Raw genomic sequence first — 15,752 nt, 5'->3', positions numbered from 1 at the left:
GTTTCAAGCTAGCTACAACGAGGGTAGGTTCACTTCCTGTTTTCAAAACAAAAGCACCAATTGTATCTTAATGGCTTTCCCTATGATAAAAGGCAACGGGCATTTTATTTTGTGAAAATAACCGGAAGTGCGTTGCTCACTGCGGCTAGCTTTAGTAGCGCCGAATTCGTGGGAACAAAATTGTAAATAGCCGGTATTTTGTCAGGTTTTCAACACGTTGGGGATCTAAACGACTACTTTCTCTCCTGAAAATGTTTCAAATGTTGCTAAAGTTTACAGAGTTTAGAGCTTAAGAGAAATCAGCTTCAGGCAGGAGCGAAATGCATTGTGGGTAAACGCTCTGCATGCTGTCTGATCGATCAGTATGCAGAATGGAAGTATGCAGTTTGCGGTTTCCAACACAGCCATGGAGTCTGCTTTGATAGCTTAGACGGTTAAAGTGGCTCAAATTAATGCTGTTTTTTTCCATCTCATACTCACCTGATCTTTAGAAACCACGACGGCTTGTCACTGCTTCATATAGTGAAAAGATGGAGTGTTAAGGAAACAGCCATTTTTCTCTGTTGTGTCCCACTGACCCCTGAGCTTTCGGCCGCCTGGCTGGTGTTGATTTTAGCCCACAATCAATTCATTTTAATCACGATGTGCAGCGCAGGGAGCGGCGTGCTAATTGATTGGCAGGTATTTGCATATACAGTAGGCAACAAAATGTCACGATCGGCCTTGGTGGTGACCTGTGTGGGCTGCTGGCAAAACAAACTGATGAGGGTAATTTATCATGCAGCTTGAGCTCTATTGAGCGCGGGAGGAGGGGGGGGCTGCCGCACCCACTATTGTTAGCGTCGTCACTCACTTGTCACGCTACGGTGGGCAGGAGGGGGGGAATGATGGGATGAGTCAACAGAGGAGGAGAGAGGAGAAGGAGCCAGAAATGCAGATGTGAGAAAGAAAGGGGAGAGATGATTAATAACTGAGCTGTGAGGCAGATGTTGCTGTGATTACAGGAGGTTATATGTATATATATATATGTATATATGGTGATAATTAGCTCAATCTCTCATCATTCATCTTTAAACAGATTTTCTTTTACGCCTGATGTGATTTCAAACAAATACTTAAATGAATGAATAAAACAAATTGTTGAAAATTGTTGCTTTAGTCGACTTGATAAAACCGTCTCAATTTCAACTCCAACAATAAATGTGACAGAAATATTAATGACATCCACTGAGTTTAGAGTTTTAGAAAATCATGGTCAGCACTGATTACATCACATGCAGCATTGGCAGTGGAGGGGGGGGGGGGGTCTAACTTCTTATTTCACTGTTAAGGCTTTATCTACTCATCCTACTCGTCCTTTTCAGTCACCAGTTATCTTAAATTTCCCTAAAAGGGAAGAAATTCTTTAAACTTCCTCCTCCTTGCTCTCCGCTTTGCTCTACGTCCTGGACGTCTCCTCTTCAACCTGTGTGGATTTGGGGTATTTTTCCTCGGTCGCTTGGTACCGGACCTAAACGGCTTTGCCGTTGTCATGGTTACGCATCACAACATCACAAATTTAAAAGTGTCAGGATTACCAAAATAAATCATTCCAGCAGAATGGCATCGATTTAGTGTTTTCACTGACTTAATGTCATGTTGATAGATATGACAATTTGATTAATAACTTTTTAAACACACATTAAGGAATAGTGTTTATTGTTTTATAGTTTTTTATTTATTTATAAAACAACCTGGAAGTTGCTTTGAAAAAGTTAATTTCGTCCTTGAACATATTTAAGTGGGTCTCAGTGGCTCAGGAGTGTGACTGTCCACTGATTGCTGCATTAGCTTTTTGGATCCCAAACTTCTGTTTGGCTCTTCAGACCTGGTGTTATTGTGTCTCCTGTCTGATCGAATCACAAGTGGACAGCGGACAAGTTGCCTCTTCTCTTCAATTCAATTTCCATCCTGAGCATTGCACATTGACACAACAGGAAAGAGAAGACGTCAAGCAACAAAACACAAGGCCAGGGATACCTTAAGAGAAAAGAAAAAAGAGAAACAAGTTAATGTACACATAGAGAGGAAATAATAAAGAGAGGAGAGGTCCCTCATCAGTCTAGGCCTATGGTAAACTAAACTAAACTAAAGGGTCAACTGTGCTCCTGAACTGAGACTAAGAGCTGCTTCCAAAAAAGAGGAGTCTGAGGTCCAAGGACAGCAACTTCAGTCTTGTCTGAATATGGAATCAGAACATTCAGGGTCAGTCTAACCAACTGATTGGGTAATCTGGCTTTGTGGAAAGGTATAGCTGATTATCATCATTGTCGCAATGGGAATCTATGCCACGCTGCCCAATAACATTACCTAATGGAGTCGTGTACAAAATGAAAAGTAGTGGACCAAGCATAAATCCCTGTGGAACTCCATGACCAACTTTGGTATGTGAGGATGACTCAGTCACGTGAGCAAAGAAGAAAGTGAGGAAACTCATGAAGGAATACATGACTGGTTGAGCTGGTACTCTTAGGTCAGCCTGGCTACAGTGCTGGAAAGAAACCTGGGATTATTGTTGTTTTAACTAAATAATAAGCATCTTTATATGCTGTTAAACTATTTTCCCAGACTCTGTAAAATTCTTGTAAATCTGTTGAACGCCATTTTCTGTCCAGCTGTCTTCAAATCTGCTTTAAAGCATGCTGCTGTGGATTTGAAACAAGGGTCAGGTGAAATATTTCAGTCAGAAATAAAGTCAGTCTTTCATGTACTGTAGTGGCTCTTTGAATCCGCTGGTCTGTTGAGGGCTTGATTCACTTCAGCCAGGCGTGACCCTTCAGGCTCTCCAAGGTGAGGCGCAGCTGTGGGTCCTTGGTCAGACATCCCCTCAGAAAGTCCTTACAATCTGCACAGAAACATTGGGGTGGTCAAATTTATTCAAGTATTGGTGCTCTTACAGTTTATACAAGCGACATATATGTGGCATCAGACAAAAACTTCTTACATATCAAACAAGTAAAACTTAAGTATTGGTCTTTTATTTTTTGGATGATATATCCTTCTGTTATCAGTCGTTTGCCCGTCTTGATTAAGACAGGCCAGGTTTCTGCATTTTTAGGAGCACTTAACTCCATTCCAGCCTTAATTTCCACTGTCGGCCTCTTTTGAGATCAGTAGTACTCAATAACCCTTGCAGGTCCTTGTATTGCTCGTCTTGAGTCATGCGTTTAGTGTTTTTTAAAACCAGCCAAAAATCCTCTGTCACACAAACCTTTGGCTTCACTGTAGGTGCATTTCTTCGTCTTTTGTTAAAAAACTTTAGAGGATAACATTTAAATCAGAGGTATGATTTCCCACTTCCTAGTTAGTGACGATGCCTCTAATGGCCCTGTCACACTGTTGCGTATGAGAGAAGCGTATGAGTTGCGTATGAAAAATAATAATATAATTTTTATACGCACGAAAAGTCCTTGAAAATAAAGAATGATTAGCGTATGAGTAGCAAATGAACTGCGCATGCCCAGCGTACGTTTCAACGCGCCTATATCAGCAGCCTTTCCACATTGCTCCATTATTGCAGTAGACGACGCGCTATCAACATCTCTCATGATTCATCTCAATCATGCCTCCCAAGAAGCAATCGTAGTTTGCCCGGGCCCTGGGCCGAGGAAAAGGCAAAAAAACACAAGAATCATTCTCACCCAAACCTGCTGAAATGCCTGATGCACCTGCGGCTGATGAGTTACATGCTTCTGAGCAATCAAGATCCCCAACTCCTCCTCCTGACCGCTCCCGTGAATCGTCGGTTGCCTGCCTCCTCCATCTCCGCCCGTCTGGCGGAGACGGGCGGAGATGGAGGCGGCAGACGGGCGGAGGCTATAAATACGCTAGCTGCACGGTACACCTTCATGCCAACATATGGCAATTTATGTCCAGCGTTCTCGACCTATCAGTAACGTACCTAGATCGTACCTCTAGCGTATTCAGCGTATGCCTAGCGTATGCTTAGCGTATTAACCATACGCACAAAAGTTTTGAGCATGTTCAAAAATTTATTTCTGCCTCAGCGTATGCCAACGTATGCCACCGTTCTTGAAACGTATACAGCCTATGCCTAACGTTCCCCTGGCGTATGTCAGCGTATACCAGCGTATGAGTGATCATTTTCATACGCAACTCATATGCTTCTCTCATACGCAACAGTGTGACAGGGCCATAAGCAAGAGTTTTTGAGTTAGTAGTGACTTTGGACACCTGAATATATGCTCTGCAGCACAGAAAAGGTAATTTTTATGAATTTATTTTGTTCTTGTCATGTCTCCTTGAAGACCTCAGGATATTATGTCAATGAAATGGAAATGGGACTCTCATCCGTGTCCACTTATCATGTTTTATGCCATTTGGTGGAAAAGCAGTGAATTTATTGCTCCATTTTTAATTTTTGGGATGACGAACTGTTCCATCTTAGCATAAACTAAGTCAAATATTGAAACAACTACATGAATTCTAATTCAGGTATTTATGTGTTACAGTTTTAACAGTGTTATTGAGAATGAAGCGATAACGTTGAAATGTGTTTCTAACCCTCTGAAAACTCGGAAAGAATCAGTGGATGGTCGCAGATGATCCCACTGGTGGTTCTGAATGGTAGCTTCCTGTGCAGCAGCCCGTACATCACCACCCCCAGCTGCCACACTGTAGTGGGCCCAGCCATGTAGCAGTGATGCTGGTGCAGCTCTGGTGGTGTGTACCCTTTGGTTCCTGGAATCCCATCAAACACACAAGAAGAAGGGCGAATGGTGAGGGATGTGACATGGTCAGGTCAACGGGCAGCAGGACAAACAGCTTACCTGTACACGCAGTGAATACTTCTTCCGAAGTGCACGTGGTTGCACAGCCAAAGTCGATGAATCTGAGACGCGGGGCATCAGTCCCCTTTTCAATCAGAATGTTTTCAAGCTTAACGTCCCGATGGAAAACTCCTCTGGAAAGCATCTCTATGGCTGCGTCTACCAGCTGTTTCAGTATGACCTGAGAAAGATTTTCTCCATGAAAACTGCTCAGGACACCAGCCATAGGTTGTGCCCTAGTTACCAGCCACCTACCTTAACCTCTCTCTCTGGACGACGGACCAACTTCCAGTTGAGGTAGTCCAATAAGTCGATACAAGCGTTCGGCCTTTCAAAAACCAAAATGAGCTCATCCTCTCGGTCAAACCAGTCCAACAGAACGGGGGTCGTGCTGCTGCTTTGTGCTTGTGGACCAGCTCCAACTTTAATCAACATTTCCACCTCCAGAGGAACGAGACTCGTCTTCCCGTTCAGAACCTTTTAAGGACAGAACAACCAGATCAAAAACCACAGTCTCTGTGTGAACGTTGTGTTCACGTGGACTTTAGGAAGCAGAAATCTTTGGTACTCACCTTTGGTACACGCTCAACTTTGCTCTGAGGAACACGTTTTATCGCCACCTGCATGGCAGAGACGGACATGTTGTCACATGTCGAGCACGTTTTGGACAAAGATCCATTCCAACACGTAAAAACATACCTTGACGTTGTCTTCTTTGCGGTATCCAGCAAAGACGGAGGAAAAACCGCCAACACCCAGCAGCTCCTGTTCCTCATATTTGGACTGGAAGACATCTACAGACACACAGAACAAACATGTACAAAACGACATGTCTTAAACAATGAGAAAGCCTGAAGTGCAGCTGCTGGCTGAGGCAGAAATTCATTCAACTAGGACTAATTAACAAGATACATTAACCCGTTATCTAGAGAAAACAATCCTTGTTATCTTGAGATGAAGACATAATTAAACCGTTATCATTACAAAACCAGCTTTGTTATCTCAAGATAACGAGATAATTTAACTTGTAATCTTCAGATCCTAACATTAAAAATACTTATCGAGCAAGACCTCACACGTCATCCATACTAATGCATAACCAGTAGGCCATTTTTCAGGAGGACCTTACTCGTTGCGAATGCCATTAAACTCTCATCTTAACCCGGGCTGACTCCTAAACTAACCTTGGAAATGATTCCTGATTTAGTTCATGATTTGCTCATTATCCTTGGAAAGTCCACTGCTTGTGTCTCACCTCTGATGTGAGTGTTGAGGGCGCAGGCTGAGGTGGCGGGTGGGTGAACGGGGTCCTCGTGTGGACTCGGCTCTGTTTTCTTCTTCTTCTCGCAGTGTTCTTCACCGTCTCTGCCGCTGTTTTTGCGCTTGATGCTCTTCTTTGGCACGTCACAGTCGGTCGACGCTTTGGTTTTCTCCAGAGAGCCTGAAGTTGTGTAAAAAAAAAAGTTTGAAACTGCATATATGTTTAACTTTTTCTGCTTTTCCACTGAGACAGAAACCTTATCTGTTTCATGTTTTGTTTCCTAATATGAAAACCGTAAATCCTCTAGTTTAGGAAAGCTGATATTTTTGTGAGGGACAGATCTTTAAACACAATCTTTTGGATGACAGTGGGCTCATCAGAGTTAAATGTAGAAAATTTTTTACTTCTGTTGATCAGTTGCAATCAGTCTGAATTGAATATTCCCCAGTGTCCTGTCTTATTTACATTTCTCAGCAGTTTCTGTGGTTGAAATGTGTCTGGATCCCAGAGAGGGACTATAATCCAGACCTTCCTCAAAGTTGTGTTTCCTCTTGCCGTATCGGATTCGCCCATCCTGGAAAATCCTGGAAAAGCACGGGGCAGTTCGCCGGCCTGAGGGAGAAATAAAAACAAAGTGCATCTATGTCTTTGTCGTGCAGTTTGTCACGTTTTAGGCCAAGATTTTGTTGCACTGATGTGCAAAAAAAAAAAACTTTACTCACCAAGATTTTTACAAGACTCCACAACCCGTTGAGTATTAAAGGTTGGCAGTGATTTTGAAGACATATTGAGTTAAGTGAGTTAACTACAACACAATGTGGGAGTTAAGCACAGTTTGGAAGGAGCCTAGTGTTCTCATTCTCCATCGGAACAGAAAATGGTTCTAACTTCTAATTTATTAAAGTTCTGTTGCCATGGCTGTGGAATTTGTTGTCAGATCAAAGAAAAACATCAACTCAAACATGCTGTGTGTGTAGGTGCAACAATCATGGACCACAGTACAGCATACTGATGACTTATATGGACAAAAAGTGCAAGAAAGTTAACCAGCATGGAAGCAAAAGTCTTTAATGGGCGTAAGAAGCAGTGATATCTGTCATTGGTTGGCACAAAAACATGGAAAAAAGCTCCAGTAACCAGGATGAGAAGCTAAGAAAGCTAATAAGCTAAGCTAAAAAATAATCTATGGAAATAAATATGAGAAAATATAGATACAAAAGCTCCTTTTCCATCTTTAAAGTCGTTCCTTGCTCTGATACAAGTGAAGCATCCGTGTGTTTTCTGATAATATGTTGCACATTTCCTCATTTTATTTTCAGGAACAGGTTGTTTAACAGTCCTGGGTGGTGCTTCGGTGCTTTAAACCTGACACACCCAATGGTTTCTTCCACAGAAAAATATGAAAGTTTGAGGAGAAACTGAGAAGAAAAGGCAGGTTATGTAGAAGATATTTGGCTAATGGCTGGATGTGTGTATTTCTGTCTATTATGGGCCAGTTTTAAATGAACAACAGAGCGGAGTGGAGCCGGTTAGTGAGATCAAACATCAGCTGAAAACATCTGTTGGACGGGGGAAGAGAGGAATATGGTGTCACACTCTCCATTACATGGGCAGAGACGCTCTATTTGGCATGTGAATGGCTGCCGGTTCTGTGATGGATCAAATCCAAACATTTTCTTTCTTCTCCAATTTTTATACTTTAAGCAACGTGAATATCTGACTGGTTGATGAACGCCTGCCATCTCAGAGTAGTAATTCAGTTTTATTGTGCTGTAATTGCTGGGAAAAACTGTCAAAACTGTCGTTTGTGACTCCAACATTAAATCTTCTTCGGCTTCACGAAGGAAAGAAGAATTTTCTGCACCTCTGCTTTTATTGGCAGCCAAGTTGCTTGATAGTTTGTGAACCTGCTGTGATTTCCTAGCCTGGGAATTCCCATGCTGCTTTGCGCTCGATTTCATTCTCACTGCAAAGTCAGCCTGGAAACCACCGCCCTTATTTTTGCTAGAGTTTGGGAACCAATCACAGAACGGGGGGGCAGCAAGACGATGACGTCTATGCGCTACACCGAAGCTTGTAGAGCGTTAATCCAACATGACAGCGGACACAACGTTACTGTTCAATGCAGCCTTAGAAAGTGTTTCGGAGTAGATTCACCCTAGGGTCATTTGAACCGTGATATCCAGCCAAGTAGCCCACCCGAAGTTTTTCCGATATTGGCTGAACATCAGCTGAGTTACCGAGTTATCCCGAATAGCTTAGTACAAGCGCTAACTGACCCTGGCAGTATCTCCAAAATTACCACACTAGAATCACATGTCATGACACCAAACTTCTACAGTTGTACAAATATGGTCTGTACTCACAAAACGATGCATTTGGAAGTTTGTACATAGTCCAGGAGTTTATTATTATCATCAACACAAGCCTGATAGCTTTTCTGCTGCTAAAGCTTCGTTGACGTCACTTCTGGGAGCTGGGAGCTTCAAAGTAAGATGAGGGTTGATCTACTACTGTAGACAACAAAGCAGGGCTGCTCAATTTCTCCATTATTAAAATAAATTCACAACTCTATAACATAAAAATTCATGTATAATATAGCATATAGGCCTACTTTGTTAAATTTAAGTAGCTTAGAGCGCAAGTTTACTTTTATTTTCCATTTTTTTTCTTCTCCCTCGTCGAATTTCTGTCGTCATCTGGTATAAGTGATACAATTGGCTATGAATCGCGCGCAAAGCAGCATGGGAAGAACCTGACGTCATTTGATAGACATTCGTAGCGCCCAATAAACGGCTCTAGGCATTCGTAAACCACGCCTCAAATACGAGAAAACGCACACCTAGTTCCCAGACCACCATCTCATCGAGATTGTGGACGCGTCAGCCAGGCTAGTGATTTCCTACAGTTACAAGCAAATTATTGATGTAAGAAAATGGACCAAGCAACACTTTTTCTTTTATTAACGAGGAACCTTGAATTTGATTTGATTTGCGGCACCATTTCTCAAATGAATTGGGACAGGTCCATGTTTCCCACTGAGTAGCATCCCTCTCTTCTTTTAACAACATCTGTAAACATCTGGGAACTGAGGAGACCAGCTGCTGGACCTTTGGGAGAGGAATGTTGCCCCATTCTCCTGGTTCTTCTTTGTTGTATTTTCTACATACCTTTCAGAAGTGATGGAACCTTTCCAGATGTGCAGGTTTCCAGTGCCAGATGTGCAGCCCCCCCCCCCCCCCCAATACCATCAGAGATGCAGGCTTTGAACTGAGAGCTCATAACGAGCTGGATGGTCCCTCTAATTTTAAAGGTGTCCGTCATTTTGGGAGTTTGGCAACTTCCATATTCGATCAGTTGGAGCTTTTTGGTATTTCAAATATTATTTATGCAAACAGGCAAAGGATCGAAGGATTCACCCCCATCCACCAACTATGAATGTGATGTGAACTCTTGTGCTAATGGTGTGATGTTGTTAGCAAAATGCTAGCTAGAATTAGAAGTCAGTTTTCTGTCTTTATGACCCCTTCTTTTACTTTTACAACACAACTTTTTATACTTTACCCTGACACTTAATTCTCACTTGCAGTAGCAGAAGTTATTGTTCAGTTGACTTAGAGGGAACATGCTGTGTTATGTGGCTTTATCTCAACATTTAAAGCAAAACTGAGGCTGTAATTTGCTTTCGCCCCACCACATCCATCTAATTCCACTTATCAGTAACTGCCCTGAAAGAGAAACCAAAGCGATGTTAAAACTCTGCTCGTCTGTAGTTTTTAGCATCTTTGTGTGAATCAATAGATGGTTTGCTGTGGTGGTGCGCCTGCATCATAACTCTCCCTGTTATTCCAACTGCATGCAGTCTCAAGGAAGTCTCCTGTGTGCAGACTCTGCTTATAAGGTAAACATTTGGTCATCATCACCATAATTATGCCCAAATACAAGTCCCCATGCACAGCCCGGGCAGATATACAGTTAGAGGGCTAAAGGGAGCCAATGCAACTCATTAATAGTGTGGCAGATCTGCTGTGATAACACTGGATCCAATTCCTGAGAGAGGTTTTACTTTTTGACCAATTAGCTGCCTGAACAACCTATTGGCCATGAAGTGATCTCTGCTGGGACTTTATCCGACCATGCTCTATTAAATAAGCTCTCTGACGGGGCAGTTATGTACCATCACAGCGCTCAGAATGGCTGCTTCTGATTGATGTCGCCTCCAAATGCCAAATAATAACGGCCGTTATAGTACATCTCTGTGCTGATGTTTCCTTATGGGTGCATTCGCTTCTTTGTGCCCTTTCAGCTTTAGATATAATGGGGGGATTTTTTTTTTGTGCGCATGTTCATGCGATGGAAATTGGTGGAATGATTATAATAATGCTCAAGGGTGGAAGCTGCTCTGAATCCGAAATTCAGGGTTAGAGTATTCAGCAAATGTCTGCAGGTGGGTCACAGGCCCCGGCAGTCGCTGTTGTATAATTTAGGCATGTGGGAAGTAATTGTAAATGCCATAAACTCGGCACGAATGCATCCGCTGACACGTCTGAGTCACTGCAGGTTTGGGGAATTATTTAATGAGGCATAATAATTGTTGAGAATCGATGAATACCCCAGTTACATGTAGGCGTTTGCACTGATTTAAATTTCAACTGGTTCATTAAGTGCTTTTATTATTGGGTCAGTTGGATCACGAAAGCATGTTCAGCTGATACGCGTCCCGCTGAGATGATGAAATAACCATCCAGAAAAGGTCAGTTTGAATTCAAACCTGAAGGCACCAAAAAAAGACACAAGTCAGAAGTTTGACATTGGGTCATATCTTTAGCATTTCTACCTTTAAACTTTAACCTGACTTTTATCATGAATGTTGAGTTTGGGCTCCTCGTGCTGCTGCTTTTTATGTCGCGCTGTAATGTGCTCGCTACCCTTTAGAGCCAGAGTTTAATGTGCAGAGCTAATAATGTATAATATTCTACTTTTTACTCTTTGCACTCGTTAAAAAAAAGATAGATTTCACTCAGGTCTCAAACTAGAGCTTTTAGTGTCGTCTCAGCTCGTGTCGAATCTTGTTCTGGTCGTCAAACTTGTTATGTTTCGGTTTATCTCCTTTTAGCTGAGTGAGACTTCATGTTTCTTAACCCTCATAGAGTCCTCATCTTTTTTGAGTCTGGTGGACCCATTGCTTTTTGGTGCTTTTAATTCAACATAATCAAACCTTTTTTTGTTAAAGTACTCTGCAGATGTTTACTCCATTCCAATTGCAAGTATAATAAACAACACATATGTTAAATTTTTCCCTTTACCTTTGTTAAATTAAATTTATGAATAAAAATACCACTCGTTTTTGTTCATTTTCTTATTGAAATGTAACAAAATAAGGGAATGCATCATAAAACAGGCATAACTGGAAAGTAATCAACAAATGTACAAATGAAGCAAGTATTATTTATTTGAATTTCATTAGAAATTCAACCTAGTCAGGTCAGTTTACACCACATCTGTCTGAACGACACATTAGCACCATTGAACACGGCTATTTTCATACCAGACTATACCACACATGAGGGGCAGAGTAAACCGAAACTCAGTGATGTCTCGGTGTAACTCCTTTTAGTCTCAGGCTGTGAGACTTCACGTTTCTTAAAGCCAGTTTATGGTTTCCACGCCTGCTCGTGTGATGTAAAATCCTCATCAGAGAGTCCGAGCTGCCTTTACACATGCAGAAAGTTAAGATCGGAAACATATCAAAGAGGAATATGAGGTGCAAAATGATGTGAACCCTTGTTTTTTAGCAGGGAATTGCCCCGCTCCACCCCTCTGTAATGTGCTGTAAACTGATTACATGTCCGTGCATACCGAGCTCCAGCCACCTGGTTCTCTAACCGCTGCACCTGCAGTAACCGGGCCAAGCAAGGACAGTTAAATGTGTGGACTCTAAAAGAAATGTAGCTTCTGAATTATAAATGCAGCCACAGCACCATACGTTTACGGCACTGTGGCTCTATAAATCAGTGCACTCTATGCAGGGAAACTGTTACCAGGCTGCACTTATCTCATCACCCTGTGGTGACATTTTGATCATCTGGTTGCTGTGTTGGATTACTGGTTTTCACCCTCTTTCTGATTACCTCAGCTTTTTGGTCCGGATCTAAAGCCGACATTAAAGCTGGAAGCTAAGACTTGATCCTGTGAAACATGATGTGCGGGGACTTAGGAAGGAGTCGGATGGCGTAAACATGTCAACCGAGAGCCACAAATCACGCTGAGGGGGGAGCACACCTTGAATCTCACCTTCGGTTTCATCAGTGGCGGTTTCTGTGGTTTAAAGTTGGACTCTCGTTGTTGTGTTTGCAGTGTGAAGGCTCTCTGATCCCTCTGAGCAGCCTGATAGAAATCTGTCACAGTTCCTTGCACGGAGGAGCCCATTGTTTTTAGGATTAAGGAGGATTAGGGGGCGGATGCTGGCGACTGTGGGGCTTGAGCTGTGTGACCCTTTAACTAATCATTATGCGACAGATACAGAGCACTCAAACTCTTAAAGCCCAAGATCGCATTGGATTTTCAATTATTCATGGCTGACAGGGGCAGAGCGAGTATGAAAGAGATGGAGATGCTTGGAATGTGCATGTCCAGAAATGCACTGCAAACACTTCAGAAAAACCCATGAATGGAGTTTTTAAGTTTCTCTTATGTGTAAATTTAAGAGCTATAGAAACCCACAGTTAGTGGGGCGCTATAAACAATAAACTAATGGATGTTAAAAGCCTCATCAATCAAAGTTTTTACATTAAAAGTGGATCAGTGGCAACAATAATGTGAACAAAGGAGCATTTTAGCATCTGTCAGCTCGTTAGTTTGGTTTTATGACCCACAACGTCCCATTTTTTGCTTTACTGTGAGAGCTCATCTGTCTCTGTGCCACTGAATTAGCAGATCTCTCACTGTGGGCCGCCTAACCAGCTCCACCGTTACCAACTAACTCATCAACAGCCCGAGGCTGCAGCACCCCCTCACTGTAGAGAAGATGTACCGAGTGAAAGGGGCAGACAACTGCTGAGGCGTTAATCACGCCATTAGGACACAATAAGAGGTCATGGACAGAAATCTGTGCGACTCGAGGTCGTATAAGATGAGCTTCAATGTGTGCAAAAATGCAGAAATCACACAGAAAACATATCAAATGTTATAAATTAAGCTTCGTTATTGTAACTCGTGCATATTCTTTGATCCTTGGCCTGTTAAAGGTGACATTTATCTCTTGTGTTGTGTCATTTAACTCATTTTACTTTGATTTACTTGAGGCCGGTCAACCTCAGCCATCTTTGTTTCTTATTCTCTCTCCTTTATCTGTCGCTGAGCTGCGTTGTAACAAAGTTTCTCAAAATAAAGGCTTCAAATTGCTTGTTGTTGTTCACAACTTTGATCACTGCCCCACCAAAATCACTTTCTTTAGTGCACAGCTGAACTTTTTAGGCTCTTATTTATGCTGTAATTGCATTTCTTTTGATAAACTCGGTGGGAAAAACCCTTAGTGCAACAGCTAAACGTGGGCTTTAGGGTGGTGGGGTGGTTGGCACCTAACGGTTCATTTTTCAGAGTCGGTGTGAGTGGGTATTTTTGTCCGGAGTCCCGACCGGGGGTGTGTTTCCTGGTGAAAGAATTGGATAAAGAATGGATGGGAATGAAATGTTCCTTCTCACTGCAGCAGATTATTGTTGCTGTTGGTGTTTTTGTCTTTGATTTCCCTTCCTCAGTCTCTCTGATATCACGTGTGTCAGAGCTGAGACCAGTTTTGTTTCCATGGTAATGGAAAGAGAATGACAGTGATTGTAAATGACAGTCACAACATAATGAACTCACATTAGACTTTCTTTTTTTGTCTCCAACATAAACAACTGTCAGAGACTCATGCTAGCATCTTAGCATTGTGTTTCATTCCATCTAAATGATGACTGATAGTTAGCATGGCACAATATCAGCTCCCCGGCATCGTCTCTGGGGGGCTGTTTCAGAGGTTGGCGAGTTTTTGGCGCAGACTAATTAAAAGTTATATCCAGCTGTTTTAGTCCAAGAAGTCCGGTGTACTTCGAAGCTGCTCATCACCGTTAGAAACTCAGAGCACGTTCATTTGCAGACTGATGTTTTCTCAGCTCAGGAGAATGTTTTTGGCAGAGTTTAAACATAATATTTCAGCGGTGCTCTATATCTCAAGTTAAGTAAACAGAGATGCACTTTTACCCTCGAGTAAAAGCACTGCCCTGCCCGAAGAAACTGACCATTAAATAAAATCCTAAACTGTGAGGGAGAGTTCGAGACTCTAAAATGAAATCCTTCTGCACAGAAGATACAAAAACATGAGGCATCTCTCTCTTCTTCCCCCCTCTGGTAGATGCCGTACATTTTAAAGTTTCGTCTAAGCTCGGGGTCCATAAGGAGCAGAGCTGGTCGATATTTTCAGGACCTGCAGTTGCTCGTGTGAATAACTCTGTGTTTCTGAGTGGATCTGAGTATACATTCAGCTCAAAGTACCGTTAGTTTTGTTTTAAAATGTTAAAATAGACATTTTAAACAGTTTAAATCACCGTTTGTGGTTCAGACTTGTGCCCTTTTAGCGCTGGAACATTCTAGTCTTTCAGCTTCAGTCTGAACACTAAGGCAGCGTTGTTCTGGTTCTTGTTCAAGAAACTTTCATCCGTCAAGTGTGAACAAATCCATACCGACTGTGCTGCTAGCAAGGAAGATAAAACCCTGCATCCGCTGATGGAAGAAGAAGAAGCATCTTCAAGTTGTCAAGTTGCTCTCACAAAAATACTTTTTAGTCTTTGGTGCCGTTTAAGGTGATATAGTACATCATTTTAACAGATCAGATAAGCCAGAAAACATGTAAAATCAAGCATATGCACACAGTCCTCCCAGTCTAGTTAAAGTTAAACCGAACCCTCATCCTGTATGGTTATAGCTGTAGTGGGAACGTAGCTTCATCACTTCACATCTTTTAAACAGAAATTGGATTTCTTGGAGTTTTGAAGAGCTGTGTCATTGGATGGTTGATTGAAAGCTTTATTAATAGTGAAACAAATGATTTGGCTTCTTAGAAAAGTCCTCCCACTTTTAAATTACAGCCGTTCTGACAGCAAACACGAGTGAAATTAAAACGGAGCACCAGCCACTGCACACCTCCTGGAAGATGCAGAATGTAATTAATTCAATATCCATACCTTTACACTCCACCTCTCTGGTGCCTTCAAAATATGGAGTGTATTGATTTCTGTAAATTGCCAGCAACAGCTCTTGGAATGCAGGATTGTAAAAATGGAAAAATAAACGTTTAAGACACACCGTCACCTCTAGTTTGAGGGCACGGAGTCCTTCAGGAGGTGTCAGAGTCCCAGGCGTGCTGTGAATTGTGTTGTCGGAGGGTCACGTCCTCCCTTTCATCTCCCACCGTCCTCCCAAAGAGAGCTCTTGTGTGAAGCTGTTAGTGTGCTAATCGCCTCCACCACACTCCATTATCAAGGTGCAGTGTGCCTCCAGTAAATGCAGTCCCTCACTTCTCACCCAGTCTTTTGGGGACAGTTTGAATAAGTTGATGATGGCTGCTGGAAAGTATAAAAGAGTTGCGGTTGTCATAACACGCAGACGCCAAGTTGCTGATTCAT

The 15,752-nt window shown here is 42.3% G+C and overlaps 1 protein-coding gene across 1 annotated transcript; it reads right to left on the bottom strand.

The window, feature by feature from the left end:
- Nucleotides 1–2,792: 2,792 nt before the first annotated feature.
- LOC142385911 (serine/threonine-protein kinase pim-2-like) lies at nt 2,793–9,414 on the bottom strand. Its single transcript, XM_075472594.1, has 9 exons — nt 9,339–9,414; nt 6,619–6,702; nt 6,085–6,270; nt 5,529–5,623; nt 5,402–5,449; nt 5,085–5,306; nt 4,830–5,010; nt 4,564–4,740; nt 2,793–2,884 (listed from the first exon to the last, which is right to left on the bottom strand). The coding sequence occupies exons 1-9, from the start codon at nt 9,412–9,414 to the stop codon at nt 2,793–2,795; spliced, it is 1,161 nt and encodes a 386-aa protein (XP_075328709.1).
- Nucleotides 9,415–15,752: the final 6,338 nt, after the last annotated feature.

Source organism: Odontesthes bonariensis, chromosome 8 (genome assembly GCF_027942865.1).
Source record: "Odontesthes bonariensis isolate fOdoBon6 chromosome 8, fOdoBon6.hap1, whole genome shotgun sequence".
NCBI lineage: Eukaryota > Metazoa > Chordata > Actinopteri > Atheriniformes > Atherinopsidae > Odontesthes > Odontesthes bonariensis.
The sequence above is the reverse complement of the archived record's forward strand: the minus strand, read 5'-3'. Positions and strand labels throughout refer to the sequence as shown.

Coding starts and splice junctions, on each gene's coding strand:
- LOC142385911 (XM_075472594.1), bottom strand. CDS start 9,414: ATGACGGACACCTTTAAAATTAGAGGGACCATCCAGCTCGTTATGAGC. Junction 6,271..6,618: donor GAAACACAACTTTGAGGAAG/GTCTGGATTATA, acceptor ACACAACTTCAG/GCTCTCTGGAGAAAACCAAA. Junction 2,885..4,563: donor TCTTTCCGAGTTTTCAGAGG/GTTAGAAACACA, acceptor GTTTCTGTGCAG/ATTGTAAGGACTTTCTGAGG.